The sequence below is a fragment of the Dipodomys spectabilis genome, unplaced genomic scaffold, assembly GCF_019054845.1.
Source record: "Dipodomys spectabilis isolate Male_0828 unplaced genomic scaffold, ASM1905484v1 ptg000079l, whole genome shotgun sequence".
NCBI classification, from domain to species: Eukaryota; Metazoa; Chordata; class Mammalia; order Rodentia; family Heteromyidae; genus Dipodomys; species Dipodomys spectabilis.
In genome coordinates, this window is record NW_024870756.1 from 1260741 (window position 1) to 1276391 (window position 15651).

At 41.4% G+C, this 15651-nt stretch overlaps 1 protein-coding gene across 4 annotated transcripts in view; it reads right to left on the bottom strand.

Moving 5' to 3' along the window:
- Aak1 (AP2 associated kinase 1) overlaps positions 1 to 15651 on the bottom strand; it is a 175211-nt gene that overhangs the window by 26219 nt on the left and 133341 nt on the right. For 2 of the 4 annotated variants that reach the window (XM_042683070.1, XM_042683069.1), the window contains exons 12-17: positions 13677 to 14026; positions 9363 to 9629; positions 8397 to 8626; positions 6563 to 6738; positions 5195 to 5293; positions 2144 to 2152 (exon numbers count right to left, since the gene is read on the bottom strand). In XM_042683070.1, coding sequence (XP_042539004.1) covers positions 2144 to 2152; positions 5195 to 5293; positions 6563 to 6738; positions 8397 to 8626; positions 9363 to 9629; positions 13677 to 14026 — 1131 coding nt within the window. The remainder of the gene's footprint in view (positions 1 to 2143; positions 2153 to 5194; positions 5294 to 6562; positions 6739 to 8396; positions 8627 to 9362; positions 9630 to 13676; positions 14027 to 15651) is intronic. The other 2 variants (XM_042683071.1, XM_042683068.1) reach the window with 2 other exon arrangements.

Below are 15651 nucleotides of genomic sequence, written 5' to 3' on the forward strand. Positions count from 1 at the left end.
CCATGACTGATAGAAAAAAGAAAAAAAAAAGGAAAAAGAAAAAAAAAAAAGAAATACAGTAGTGCGAAAAGTTCAGGTAGGATTACTGGATGAATTAGAAATGTCCCCAGACGCCTAGGAAGGTGGCTCAGTGGTATAGCGCTTGCATCGCATGCATGAGGCCCTGGCTTTGATTCCTCAGCACCACATAAACAAACAAACAAACAAAAATCCAGAAGTGGGGCTGTGGCTCAAGTGGTAGAGTGCTAGCCTTCAGTTGAAGCACTCAGGAACAGTGCCTAAGCCCAGAGTTCAAGCTCCCATGACTGACAAAAAAAAGAAATGTCCCCAGTCCCTGACTTGGTTGTCTCCCTCAGAGCGGCTTTGAAGATAGACGGTGCCTACTTCTATCCAGGGACCCCCAAAATGCATTTCCAAGAACTTTAAGCTAAGATGTGGAAGAGGAAATGATAACAGGTGGGAAGATGTCCAGATGTGACAGAGGGCAAAGGGAGGGACAGAGGTGTCCCTCGGTGGGCAGCAAGACAGAGGGAAGGGCTTATGTGGCATTTTGAGACCACTACTGACCATCTCCCACCATTCCCAAAGCCATGTCCTACCCAGTGACCAGTCAGTCTCAATGTGTCAGCAGCTGCCACCACACCCAGCTCAATGACTGGAAATCCAATCTGTGAGTGAGGGAAGAGGACAGAAGGAAACATGGATACCATACTAACTCTACTCCATCCTCCCTTGCTCAGACTTCCAACATCTGACTCTTGACCTATATCACTACCTCAGACACTTCTGACTTCATATCTTCCAACACTCAAACTTCCCCAGACCCTCAACCTCTCCTTGCATCTTCAACTTCCTTCAATGTGGCCTCCCAAGTTCCTCTTCAATCCCATTTCCCAATCTCTGAACTAGCCTCTCCTCATATTCTCTCAGAGACCATTACTCGCTTCCTTCAACTGGTGTGCAGAGTTCTCTGTGATTCTGTCCCATGCATAGATTAGCCTGAGCACCAACACAATTGTGACACTGAACTGTACACTATGAAGAACTCCCTCCTTCCATTCCTTTCTAGGTATATCCACCCCTACATCTAGTGTTATCCTTTGCAAACCAAAGGATTTGGTTCTTACCATCTACAACTGGGTTATTATAGTAATCATTTGAAGAACTTTCTCTATAGGTAGGAGGAACAGAAGGGTTAAGTCTTGGAAATGTCTGCTTGCCTGCCTGCCTGGCTTCCTCCCTCCCTCCCTTCCTTCCTCCCTCCCTTCCTTCCTTCCTCTCTTCCTCCCTTCCTCCCTCCCTCCCTTCCTTCTTTCCTTCCCCCTTCTCTCTCTCCCCTCTGCATTCTTTCCTTTTCTTCCTTCCTTTATTGTTGGTCCTGGGCTTGAACTTAGGGTCTGTCCCTGAGCATTTTTGCTCAAAGCTAGCTCTCTACCACTGTGATTCCACTTGTGGTTTTTGGTGAAGATAAGAGTCTCATGACGCTTCTTACTTAGGCTGTCTTTAAACTGCTTTCCTCAAATCTCAATGTCCTCAATAGCTGGGAATATAGGCATGAGCCACAGACACCCAGCCCTTCTGATACGTTTTTTTTTTCCTTTGGGTCCGGTCGTGGGCCTGAACTCTGGGCCTGGGCGTTGTCCCTCAGCTCTTCAGCTCAAGGCTAGTACTCTACCACTTGAGCCACAGCGCCACTTCTGGCTTTTTTTCATTTTTGCTTATGTGGTGCTGGGGAATCGAACCCAGGGCCTCATGCATGCAAGGCAAGCGCTCTACCACTGAGCCACCTTCCCAGCCCTACATTTTAAAATGAGATAAAATAAAAACAAATTTAAAAGGAAAAAGAAAATTACAAAAAAATATAACATGGGTCTTTTTGAAAAAAAGTATGTAGAAATAAATTCCAGGTATAAATGCTGTACAATAATAGCATTTTCCTCTTGGAGTAAGGTTATAAGTTCTTGTCACTTCACTGGGCTTTCATCCATTTCCCCATTTTTTTACAACTAAAAGTGTATAACTCAAGCATTTAAATAAATAGGCATTATGTAAATAGGTTTTGTCATTGTTGGTTGTGGGGCCTGGGCGTTGTCCCTCAGCTCTTCAGCTCAAGGCTAGCGCTCTACCACTTGAGCCACAGCACCACTTCCAGCTTTTTCTGCTTATGTGGTGCTAAGGAATAGAACACAGGACCTCATGAATGCAAGGCAAGCATTCTACCACTGGGCCACCTTCCCAGTCCCCATAAAAATGTTTAAAGTATTACCTTATGTCACTCTCCCTAAACCATTATCAAATTTCTTTCTCAATTTCTCTTTTGATCTATCAGAATGTTTAAAATCCATAATCAATCTGAGCACAATTAGAATATTTACAGAAAATGGTGCCATCCTAAACTTCAAACAAAGGCAAGCAAGTGAATTTCTTGGACTACATACTGTTTCATTTGGAAAGAATGAAGGTGATACAGGAAAAAAAAATGTTTACACGCACACAAATAAAAAAATGAAATGTTCATAGAGAAATGTTAGATAAACTGAGGAAATCTGAATGCATATTATAAAGCTTGGTATTACTGATAATAAGGATTCCTGAGATACTGTTTCAACAATAGTATTTCCACTGGGCTGTCTAGGTACAGATCTCTATTCTGTCATTCACCAGCTGTGACTGCCGAGGTCAGCTGTTGTGAAATAATGCATACAATGAATCACTTACTCAATAGGCCTAGCATGTACAATGATGCTATAGGTACTCAATGTTATTACTGTCACAATTTTTCTCTAAATGTGTTTGTGGTTAGGCCTTCAAGTCCTATAAAATATACTGCCACTATTGCCTTTCAAAACAAATATAAAGGCAAGAGAAAGGTAAAAGAAAAAACCAAGTATGTAAGAAAATAGTTCACATAAGTGGGACATGATGGTACACATGGTAATCTCAGAAGCAAGGTCTAAGATCAAGCCCAGGCAAAAATGGCTGTGAGCCTAGGTCAAGGGATAGAGCACTTCTGTAGCTTGCTCAAAGCTATAACATCAACCTCAGTACTACAAACACACACACAAAAGAAAACTGTTCAAATAGATAATGAAATGTAACCATGTGAGAAAACTGAGAAGCGTTAAAATTGGGAGTGCTAAGCTATGATAAATAGACAATTACAAGACCTTTGCTTTAATACTGCTGAATGCCAGCTCCTTCTATACTTTTGGCAAAAGCAATCACTTTCATTCATTCATCCAATCCATACTGAACCAAACATTGTGGTAAATGTCTAAGACGTAGCAAGAAAGAAGACAAAGTTTCTCCCTGACCCTCCTTCCAGAAAGCTCTATCATCCCCAGGACCATAGCTGGTCATCACTCTCATGTTCTAGCTCTTTACGCATTTGGTACATCTGGTCAGACATGTGGCACAATTAAACATAAGCCTTTAAAAGTCACAAGATAAGATGACAAAACATAAAGTAAAAAATAACACAAAAATATTGTAATTACTTAATATGGAAGTGTAATTCCCAAATGATTTAAAAAAATGGTAACATTACAAGATGACTTCTAAGATCATGATGACTTCTACGATACGACATAAAACATCTGTTTTGCCTTTTTTTTTCTTACTAAGGAAACACACATCTAGGAGAAGCACTTAATTTTCTTTCTTTCTTTTTTTTTTTTACATTTCTTTTTTTTTTTAATTTAATTTAATTTTATTTGTGAACATACTGTACAGAGGAGTTACAGTTACATGGGCAGGATAATGCGTACATTTCTTACCAAGCATTGCAGCCTCCTCCTTTGTTTACCCTTCACATCCCTTCCCAGCCTCCCCCCTCCCCCCCTAATCCCAATCCTTCTCCTTCCTCAACTCCCCCCCCCCCCCCCCACCAACGTTGTAAAGCTCGTGAAGCACTTAATTTTCAAAGTGATTAATTCTCAAAGACTATGGCAAAGAAGTAGGGCAACTGCAAGGAGATGCTAGAAGGACAGTATCTACCTTACACTGGAAAATGGAAAAGCATTCCTAGAGATGATCCAGCTCTCCTCAATCCCATTTGGACCCCAAATGACTTTTATTGAGAAAAATACTCATAGTGTTAAATATTTTGATTTAAAAAAATCTTAAAAAACCTTAATAAATATTCCCCCTTGATGCTGGAGCCAGAAAGTCAATGTTCCAGCTCTTCTATTTGCTAGTAGGTAATTCTGGAAAAGCGACTTTGTGCCTCAGTCTCTTCAAGCTACAAGAACTAAAGAGAATATAACAAACTCAAAGGGTTGCTGAGAAGGTCAAACAAGATCACACTCAGCAAGGACAAGTGAGAAATGGGGAAAGTTTACAATACACAATGTCAGAAGAGCATTCTAGGCTGGGAATGATGGTTCACACATGTAATTCCAGTTGCTCTGGAGGTATGAGTATTATTGTCTAAGGCCAGCCTCAGGCAAAAACAAGAGACTCTATCTGAAAAAAATAACTAAAAAAGTTGGTGCTGTGGCTCATGCTTGCAATCCTAACTACTTAGGCCACTGAAGTCTGAGAATCATATTTCTAAGCCAGCCTGGGCAGGAAGGTCCGTGAGACTCTTTTCTCTAATAAACCACCAGAAAACCAAGAAGTGGCCACTGTAGCTCAAGTGCTAGCCTTGAGTTGAAGAGCTGAGGGACAGCGCCCCATGACCAACCAAAAACAAAAAATTATTGCCAAGATGTTTGAATGACATCTCTATGCTAGCTCTCAGTGGTGAGATCACAGGAGATTTTAACTTTTTTCTCTATAAATGACTTATTTATATAATAAATGTAATTTTTCTTAGTAAGGGCAGAAAACACCTCTTATTACTCTATAATTTAAAACAAACTCATAAAGGCACACACTAATCACAGCTTAGTAGAGAATCAAATATCAAGAGAAAATATCTAAAACTTAGAATTCACTAAGTTCTTGCAAAGATCTTAAGAAACAAGAAAAGATCACCAGAGTTGCTTAACCTATGTCCTAGATTAGAGGGAACAAATCCAGCATCCTGCTGCTAGATCATCCTGCCACTTTAGATCCTCATCTACCTCTCTTTGACTGGACAGCTTTTGAACACTGGAGCTGTGGTTCCCAGCAAGCCACAGCTATAATATGGAGGGAAAACAATGAAAGTCACAACAGTGAGCCACATGTCCCAGGTATGTGCCATACTCACCAGAAAACGAGGAAGTGTTTGTAAAAGCATCACCTTGGGTTGACTGGAAACCTGGAATCAAACTCTCAGCTGAGCCACCAAGCTTTTCAGGATGCTTGCCTAGAGACAAAACACCACTTTGTTCATTCCGGCCAAAGCCCAGGAGCATAATACACACATGTGGAGATTCTGGGTACCTTCTGACTACTCTTCATACTGTGTTAAGGCAGCACCTTGGCTATTCAAAAGTCCTTGTCTAGATACTACAATAACTAAGATAATAAAGAAAATTATTAAGAATCAAAAAGTGATAAGAGAACTAGTTATATATAGAAGATGAAAATAATTCTGGATATTGGCTTGTACAACATTGCTAATGTACTTAACATTACTATCAAGGAGTTTGGAGCTGGTGGCTCATGCCTATAATCCTAGCTACTCAGGAGGCTGAGCGCTGAGGATCACTGTTCGAAGCCTGCCTGGGCAGGAAAGTCTATGAGACTCTTATCTCCAATGAAATCACAGAAAAACCAGAAGTGATACTGTGGCTCAAGTGGTGGAGTTCTAGCCTTGACCAAAAGGAGCTTAGGAACAAGCCCCCAAGCCTTGGGATGGAAGGAAGAAAGAAAGAGAGAGAAAAAGAGACAGAGACAGAGAAAGAAAGGAGGGCTGGGAAGGCGGCTCAGTGGTAGAGTGCTTGCCTTGCATGCATGAGGCCCTGGGTTTGATTCCTCAGCACCACATAAGCAAAGAGAAAAAAAGCTGGAAGTGGCGTTGTAGCTCAAGTGGTAGAGCGCTAGCCTTGAGCTGAAGAGCTGAGGGGCAGTGCCCAGGCCCAGAGTTCAGGCCCCATGACAGGACCCAAAAGAAAAGAAAAGAAAAAAAAGGAAAGGAGGAAGGGAGGAAGGGAGGGAGGGAAGGAAGTAGGGAGGGAAGAAGGAAAGGAGGAAAGAAAGAAAGAAAGGAAGAAAGAAAGAGAGAGAGAGAAAGAAAGAGAGAGAGAAAGAAAGAGAGAGAAAGAGGGAGACAAAAGGGGAACACCACTCCCCTCCAAGTATGATAGTGTTTGCTACCACTGTGCTGATTTATGCCTCTGAGTCTTCTGTAAAAATGTCTTCCCTAATGCTCACACTCTCTGTGCTGCCTTCCACGATAGGTCAGGACTTCCTGAGATTAGCACTAGGGTAAAAGTAAAAGTTTGTGTGGGTGCATATTTTGAAATCAAGAATTTGAAGAAGCTCAAACTGTGGCTGCTTATCTTAAACCTGTGGCAGAGGCACATTTTCACAAGCACATTCCTCTAGAGATAAGATTCATTCTAATTCCTGCTTATTTCTTAGCACTGGGAATCTACAACTACGAATCACAAAAAGACAAGACTTTTTTCACCTTCCCCTAGCTTGGCAAAATCTTTGTTTAGCAGTTCTTCAGCTGTGAGTTTGGAGAAATTGTCATCATCGAAGGGATTCCATGTAGAACCTTCGGACGGATTATAGACATTTTGCTGCGAGGTCCGAGGAGAGCCTGATGGGGTGGTGGTTGCAGACCTAGATAGGTTCCCACCCCCATGAAAGAAAAAGACATATAAAAGTTGAACAAAACAGAAAGGTTCAGATTGTTTTCTCTTCATTATAAGATGAAATTCTTTTCTGAGTTTAGCCATTATTTTGCATAGTGTTTTCCTAGGAGGTTTTTTTCCACAGCAACTGAACAACTTCCATAGACATCCTTTCCACTCTGTGAAATGAGTATCTCCTTTCCTTCAGGCCTCACTACTTCCCTTTTCTTGACTAGTTTTTCAGTCTTGTCTGTGAGAGCTTTCAGTTTAGGATCTCAATAAAACTTGTCCTTAGACTTGTGTATCCTGTGGGAACCACAATAACATCTTCTACAACTGGCTCATGAAGGGGACTGGAACTTCAGTCTTTTTACACTGCCTCCCACCTTCCATTAAGAGCCACCATCATTGGGTTGGATGTAGATCAGCAGTAGTGTACTTGCCCAGCATGCATAAAGTCCTAGGTCTGATCCCCAGCATAGAAAAACACAAAAACAAAAGACCACTATCATAATTAAAGAGAAATAAAGATAGCTACCACTATTAAGTTTGTGTGTCTAGGTATCAACCAGTTTTCTTCTAGTTTCTCTTGATTTTAAAGGTTTTTAACCAGACAGTGCATAATTCTAAAACAGCCGAGGGTCTAAAATTACATTCACTCAAAAAAAAAAACAACAAAAAAACCACTCATCAAAATCAGACATGGTATCTATCGCTGGGTTCACAGAAGTTGGCTAAGACAGAGTCCTGGTATTAGAGAACTCACAGGCCAGGCAGCCAGACATACAAATGATTGATAAAACAATGTGATACTTGCTTGACATAAGGTCAAGGCAAAATGCTCTATGAGAGGGATAGTCAAAAGAATCCATGAGCCAGGTGCTGGTGGCTCACACCTGTAATCCTACCTACTCAGGAGGCTGAGATCTGAGGATCACTGTTCAAAGCCAGCCAGGGCAGGGAAAACCATGAAACTCTTATATCCAATTAATCACCAGAAAACCAGAAGTGGTGCTGCAGTAGAGTGCTAGCCTTGAGCTGAAGAGCTAAGGGACAGTGCTCAGACCCAGAATTCAAGCCCCATGACCGACCAAAACAAAACAAAACAAAGAACCCATGAATATGAATATTGAAAGATAAATGTCAGTTTCCCAGGAAAGCTGCAGTTCCTCAAAAGAATGAGCCCTGGGCTCATCCCATGTATGTAAACAAGGCCTTGCTGAAGTAAGCAGAGAGCTCCTGCTAACAGCCTATATGTAGTAGAGGGCAATGAAAGCTTTTCAGAATGGACAGACTTGGTTGTTCAAGAGTTAGAATACTCTGTGGAACATAAAATGAATGAGAAAATGGAAACAATAGGCCAACTTGGAAATTAATCTTTTTTTCCTTTATATATTTTTTTGGCAGTACTGGGATTTGACAAACTCAGGGTCCACACTGGCTAGGCAGATATGCTACTGCTAGCTATGCCTTCAGGCTCTGGGAATAGAATCTTATGATCACTACAGTATAAGCACTATAGACAAGCTAACAGTTCCTTACCAAACATATGCATGCACTGCCACTACATATACCTCCACACACCCACAAACTTTTCCAAAGAATAACCCAATAATCACCTAAGAAAAGCCCACAAGGTATGAACAAAGCAGCAGCACTACATACTTGGACTTATTGAGACTGGCCTCAGCTGCAGCTGCCTGGAGCAGCTGGGTTGATTTGCTGGCAGGGACCCCAAAGACTGCACTATGGGTTACGTCACTGAGAATACGTCTGTGCCCAGCACGCTGGGTTTTGGGAGATGATGGAGGAGTGAGAGATCCAACTTTCTGTCCCTGGATAGTAGGAGGTGGGGTTGTCTGAACCTTTGGCTGTTGTCTTACTGGGGCTTGAATCTGTTAGGGAGAGAGATTAAATATGTTTCAGTTCAGAAAAAAAAAAAAGGTACAGGAGAAGGAAAAGGGAAAACCAGCAACTAAGCATAACAAATAATGAGAGCTAATTTAGGTTTATCAATAACATCCAAAAAGAAAAAATAATGTAGTCTCTGACAATCGGACTGGAAAAGGCACAGTGGATCAAACTGTCCTAGGACAAGGGAAGGGATTAGTTCTAACTTTAGGTCCTTGATTAGGAACTAGGGTCCTGCTAACTTTTCCTGCCAGCTTAATTTCACAGTGATAAAGGTTCTTGTTCTTCATCACTAGCTAGAAACATTAAACAATAAAATAAAATCCACCAGGCGTGGGGGGTGGGGCTCATATCTGTAATCCTAGCTACTCCAGAGGCTGAGATCAGAAAATCCTGGTTTAGAACCAGCCGAGGCAGAAAAGTCCGTGAGACTCCTATCTCTAAATAACAATCAAAAAGCCAGAAATGGAGCTGTGTGGCCTTGAGCCCAGGTCCTGAATTTAAGCCCCAGGAAAAGCAGGAGGGGGAAGGGAATCCTTCTTTCTATATCACACTGTTCCTAGAGATATTAAGAGAATACTGTTTTAACTCTAGGATGGGAAGGCAATCTCATTCTAATTCAGAAGCCCACACACAGCTACTGCCACCTTCCTGCCCATTCCCTAGCCTTGCTGCAATCTCCTCTTCCACTTTTGCTGCTAAGCTCTGGATGATTCTTACAGTGGATTCCTGCACAGAAGCCGGCTGTGCAGCCGCTGCTGGCTGGGCCTGGGGCTGTGGTGCCACCACAGCAGTCTTCTGCTGCAGGGCTGCCTGCTGAGTCATTAGCTGCTGCTGATGCAGGGCTGTGGTCAGCTGTTGCTGTTGCTGTTGCTGCTGCTGCTGCTGGTAGAAGTTCTGTATCAGCTGCTGCTGAGAGCCTCCCTGGGATGCAACAGGGAATTGAGTGATTGCTGGTTGCTGGGTTGCTGGATGTACTGCTTGGAACTGGGCAGAAGTAAGCAAGAAATGAGGAAGCCAGTTAGAGCCTATCACTGAACCACATCCACAAAAGATGAATTAAGATCAGTGTTGAAGCCACCAAGAGAAAGCCTGCATAAATACTTACGATGGAAATCTCAGGGCATTAAAATAAACCCAGAAGCACCGTATATTGCCAAGTCTTATCTATTGCACTAGACTGGCCTTTTTTTTTTTTTTTAATGTACTAGGGATTAAATCCATGGTCTTTTACATACTAGGCAAGTGTACTCCACTTGAGCTACACTGTAACTTTTTATTTATTTTGTTTTTGAGACAAAGTCACACTGACTTTACCAAGACTAGCCTTGAACTCATGGTCCTCTGACCCCTGCTTACTAAGTAGCTGGGATAATAAGCATTTTGACTTTCCAGGCCTAGCCTAAGGGATGCTATGGGATTAAACATCACACATAACTCCATGATACAAACAAATGACTTCTCAATCACAGAAGGAATTGTTCTTATAAAAGGGTTTTGAAGGGCTGGGAATGTGGCTTAGTGGTAAAGTGCTTGCATGAAGTCCTGGGTTCAATTCCTTAGTACCACATCAACAGAAAAGGCTGAAAGTGGCACTGTAGCTCAAGTGGTAGAGTGCTAGCCCTAAGCTCAGGGACAGTGCCCAGGCATTGAGTTCAAGCACCAGGACTGGCAATAAATAAATAAATAAATAAATAAATAAATAAATAAATAAGGGTTTTGAAGTAGGCAAGATTAAAATGCTCCTGTGTGGACAGGCTGAAGCAATGATGACATTGAAAGGATAACCTCAACATTAACCTAGCTGCTAAGATTCATTTCAAGGCTCTTGGAAATTATTTTGCAATAGCTCTATCTTTAGGAAACTATGACATTTTTAATCATTCAAAATATCGTTAGAAACCAGTGGCTCACACCTTTAACCTTAGCTACTCAGGAAGCTGAAACCTGTAAGATTGTGGTTTGAAGCTAGCCAGCTCAAGCAGAAAAAGACTTCATCTTCAAATCACTAGCAAAATGCTAGACTGAAGGTATGGTTCAAGAGGCAGAGTGGTAGCTCTGAGTAAGAAAGCACAGTGAATATGTGAGGCCCTGATTTCAAGCCAAGTATTGGTTAAAAAAAAGCAGAGGGAAAACTGGGAAAAGAGTGAGGAAAGAGGTGACAGTGTTCAAAATGAAATGTACTCTTTACTTGACTTATGTAACTGTAACCCTTCTATATATCACCTTTATAATACAAACAATTTTTTTTTTGAGGGTGCTGGTCCTGGGGCTTGAACTTGGGGCCTGGGCACTGTCCCTGAGCTTAAGGCTAGTGCTTAAGGCTAGTGCTCTACCACTTTAGTCACAGCTTCATTTCCAAAAATTTCTTTTAAGAAAGAAAATAAATAAAACTGGAAAAAAATCAAAGCATTCAGCACATTCTAAAACATTTTTACGGTTTTTTGTAACAGTACTCTCACGATGTGCCAAGGCTAACCTCAATCTTGTTGGCTCAAAATATCCTCCTGCCCCAGCCTTGCAGCCTTACTGGGAGTACAGATTGTAAAGGTACCTGGTTTTGTGGCACTTCTATGTGTGTCCTTAATCCTTGATGCTGGGGAGTTTGAGCTCAGCATAAAACAAAGCTCAAAATATGGATCTGCTAATAAACTAAAGTCAAAATCTTGTCTTGGAAAATCCCAAATATTGTTCTTTCTTCCTTTCTTGAACTAATTGGGAGGATACTAGTTGTCAAGTGATACAAAATTAAAGGATTAGCAAAAGAATATGTTAAAATAACGCTGTCTATTTCTAACAGCAAAATGCTGAAAACAACCCAAGTTCTATCAACAGGAGAATGGATGAACTATATTATGTTCTAAAGGGTATCAAATGGACATGACCAAGCTGTAAACAGGAATGAGGGCTAGCTCTATATAAGTTAGAGGGGGAAGAATTTTTTTTTTTTTGGGCGCTGACCCTCAGCTCTTCAGCTCAAGGCTAGTGCTCTACCACTTGAGCCACAGCGCCACTTCCAGCTTTTTTCTTTTTTTTTTATTTTTATTTATTTTTTATTGTGAAAATGCTGTACAGAGGAGTTACAATTACATGGGAAGGTTAATGAGTACATTTCTTATCAAGCATTGTGGCCTCCTCCTTTGTTTCCTCTTCCTTTTCTTTTTTCTTATGTGGTGCTGAGGAATCGAACCCCGGGCCTCATGCATGCAAGGGAAGCACTCTACCACTGAGCTACCTTCCCAGCCCATGAATTTTGTTGTTGTTGCTCTGGCCCTGGGGTTTGAATTCAGTGCCTGAGCACTGTTCCTGAGCTTATTTTTTTTTTTTGCTCAAGGCTAGAACTTTACCATTTGAGCCTCAGCTTCACTTCTAGCTTTTTTGGTAGTTTATTGGAGATAAGAGTCACAGACATTCTTGTCTGAACTGGCTTCAAATCAAGATGCTTAGATCTTAGCCTCCTGAATAGCTAAGATTACAAGTGTGAGCCCAGCAAGGGGGAAAATTTTTTTTATAAATTCTTTCAAACTATATAAATATTTTTACATATTCATAATACAAACCCTGCCAGACACTGGGAGCTCATGCCTGTAATCCTAGCTACTCAGGAGGCTCAAAGCTAGCCTGGTCAGGAAAGTCCACAAGTCTCTTATCTCCAATTAACCACCAGAAAAACCAAAAGTGGTGCTGTGGCTCAAAGTGGCAGAGTACTAGTCTTGAGCAAAAAGAGCTCAGAGACAGCACTTAGTCCCAAGTTCAAGCCCCATGAAGGAAGGAAGGAAGGAAGGAAGGAAGTAAAGAAAGGAGAGAGAAAGGAAGAAAGAAAGAGAGAGAAAGAGAGGGAAGGAGGGAGGGAGGGAGGGAGGGAGAGAGGGAGAGAGGGAGAAGAAAAGAAAAGAAAGGAAAAAAAATACAGCCCCTGTCTTTTGCCATCTCTAGACAACTAATGGACTAGGCAATGCTCAGCAATGGCTAGTAGGCTCATGAAGAAGCCTAGAAACATTATATTAAGTAGATAATACCTAAACACACTGAGTGGTCTTAATATTTTTTTAAAAAAGGACAATCAGCATCATAGGCCTTGTGATATGTGTGATGAAGAATGGAGAACTGCCAGATTGAATGTTGAGTAGGCCACAAGAAATCCCAGTTTACAGAGAAGATGGAGGAGCATGACAAATTATACCATTTCCAGAATGTAGAAAGTTCCACAGAATAACCAATATATTTTCTTAAAAATAAGTTGCCAGGCACAAGTGGCTCATTCCTATAATCCTTGTATTCTACTTACTCAGGAATCTGAGATCTTTAGATCAGGGTTCAAAGCCAGCCCAGGCAATAAAGTCTGTGAGATACTTATTTCCATCTTACCATCAAAAAGCTGGAAATAGTGCTGTGGTTCAAGTGGTAGAGTGCTAACCTTGGGCAAAAGAGCTCAGAGACAGTACCCACGCCCTGAAGTTCATGCCCTAAACTGGCGCGCGCGCACGCACACACACACACACACACACACACACACACACACACACACACACACACACACACACTAGATGGCAAAGGAAATAAAGGAGGGAGAGGGGATATAAAAACATAAAAATAATGGCAAATGAATGTGTTCATAATAAAAATATGTATAAAAGTATTTTTAAAAAATAATGGAAAAAACATACTCAAAATATAACACATAAACCTTGTTTGGATCCTGATTTCATCAGGTCAACTTAAATTAGGAGACATGAGAAATAAATACGCTTGGATACTTGATGGAAATAAATTTTCCTCCACCAGTCTGTCCTTAGAAATCAGCTCCTTTGCTAGATTCCTCAAGCAGGGCGAATTTTCTATGGCCTGAGAAGAACATTGAAAGGGGTGCAAGTGATCAATTCACTCCACAGGACTTTAGTATTGACATCCAAGAACAATAACAGTCAGTGACTGTTAATCCAGCACTTTCCAAGGAATATACTTGTCCTAGGTGGTCCTTTTCACAGTCATGACTCCACTACACAAGCATGGGTCAAATCTGGATTACCTTACCTGCTGAGTCTGGGCCTGCTGCTGTGGCTGCTGCTGCTGCTGCTGCTGCTGGTAAAAAGTGCCTGCTGCTTGCTGTGGTGGTGGCTGCTGTGGTTGTGGCTGTGACTGTGGCTGTTGTGGTGGTTGCTGCTGTTGCTGCTGCTGCTGCTGCTTGAGAAAGAGCTGCTGCTGGTGTTGGGGCGTGGCCTGGGCCTGAGAGGGCAGACCCTGGGCCTGGGTGGAAGGCATCTGCTGGGCAGTGGGAGGAGCCTGTGGCTGCTTGTGCTGAGACTGTGGCAGAGGCTGACTTGGTGGGGGTTGGGCTTTTGGTTGGGGAACACTGGCCAAAAGGCCAGGCTGAGTGCTGGCTCCTGCAATGAGAATAAACTCCATGTAAGGACTTGAAACTCTTGCAGAAAGAACAGCTTTCTGATTTGATAACCAGGCAGATTATCCCAAGATCCAGGTGCTCCTGCTTCCCTGTTTTACCTGGTAAATCATTCCATCTTCTGGCTAAATTATGTGCTTCAAATTTTTCAAAACAGAATTGAACAGTAAGTTTAACCCTCCCCCCCCCCCCCCACACACACACTCATTCCATCTTCTGGCTAAATTATGTGCTTCAAATTTTTCAAAACAGAATTCAACAGTAAGTTAAACTACACACACACACACACATACTCACACACTCACACACACACACACACACATAAAGGTGTGTACAGAGGGGTTACAGTTACAAAGTCAGGTAAATGAGTGAATTTCTTTTTGAACAGCGTCACCCCTTCCCTTGTTCTCTCCCAGTTTTTCCCTCCTATCCCCACCCACAAGTTGTATAGTTTATTTTCAACACAGTGTTAGTATCTCTGCCTACCCTTTCTATGGCCCCCCCTTACCCTCCTCAAAACAGATAAACTTACAAACAAGGCAAAAGAGAAAGAAATAAAAAACTGCAACAAAGAAATAAAAACATAAAACCTCTTGTTTCCATTTCTTGGAGTTCATTTTGATAAATATTATTTTATAGGATCTTATGCACATAGCTATTGAGCCTTTGTGATCCTCTCCTAGGAATGTCCTCATTTGGTCTCATGGTGTAAATGTTTAGAAACCTGTATAGTTTATCATGTCCCACTGTATTTTTTTGTTTTTTACCATCCAGTGTGTTGCCTCTTTTACAAAATCTTCTCTTTCTATCATCCTGTTTGGTCAGCATATCTACAGTCAGCTGATCTTTGATGCTACTCTGTACATAAACACATCTTTATACCAGTTGACATACAACACAGCAATTTTTGGGTTGTTGTTTTTTTGTGGGTTTTTTTGGGCAGTTTAGGGGTTATATTCAGGGCCTTGTACTTGCCATGTATGGATCTACCATTTGAGTCACACCACTAGTCCTTTATATTGTAGTTATTTTTGGGATAGGATCCCAAAATCTTTGTCTGAGCTGGCCTGGACTGTGATTCTCCTGTTTATGCTTCCCACATAGCTTGAATGACAGTTGCACACTAGCATTCTCACTTACTAGTTGAGATGGGGAGTCTCACTAACTTTATATCCCCCAAGCTAGCCTTAAAATTTGATCTTCCCAATATCCGTTTCCCAGGTAACTGGAAGTACAGCCATGAACCACCACACCTACATTGACATTTTATGTGTAATTTATACAACTCCCACCTGGATGTCCAGCTATGAGTAGATGGTAACTAAATCTATCCAAAGCAGATTTCTAGTAGAAGTGATGATTATATTCAATTATTTGATATTCTCTATCAATACATTTTATAAAGCAGAGTTCATTTATTTCATGAGAAACAGAATGGCAGAACAGAAATGTGAGATACTTCAAGAGATAAAAGATTAAATTAAGAATATTCTTGTCTAATTATTCCTATCTGCAGATTATATGATCCTGTACTTAAAGACCCTAAAGACTTCCCCAAATCTCTCAAATCTGACAAACATTTTTAATAAATAGTAGGATGTAAAACCA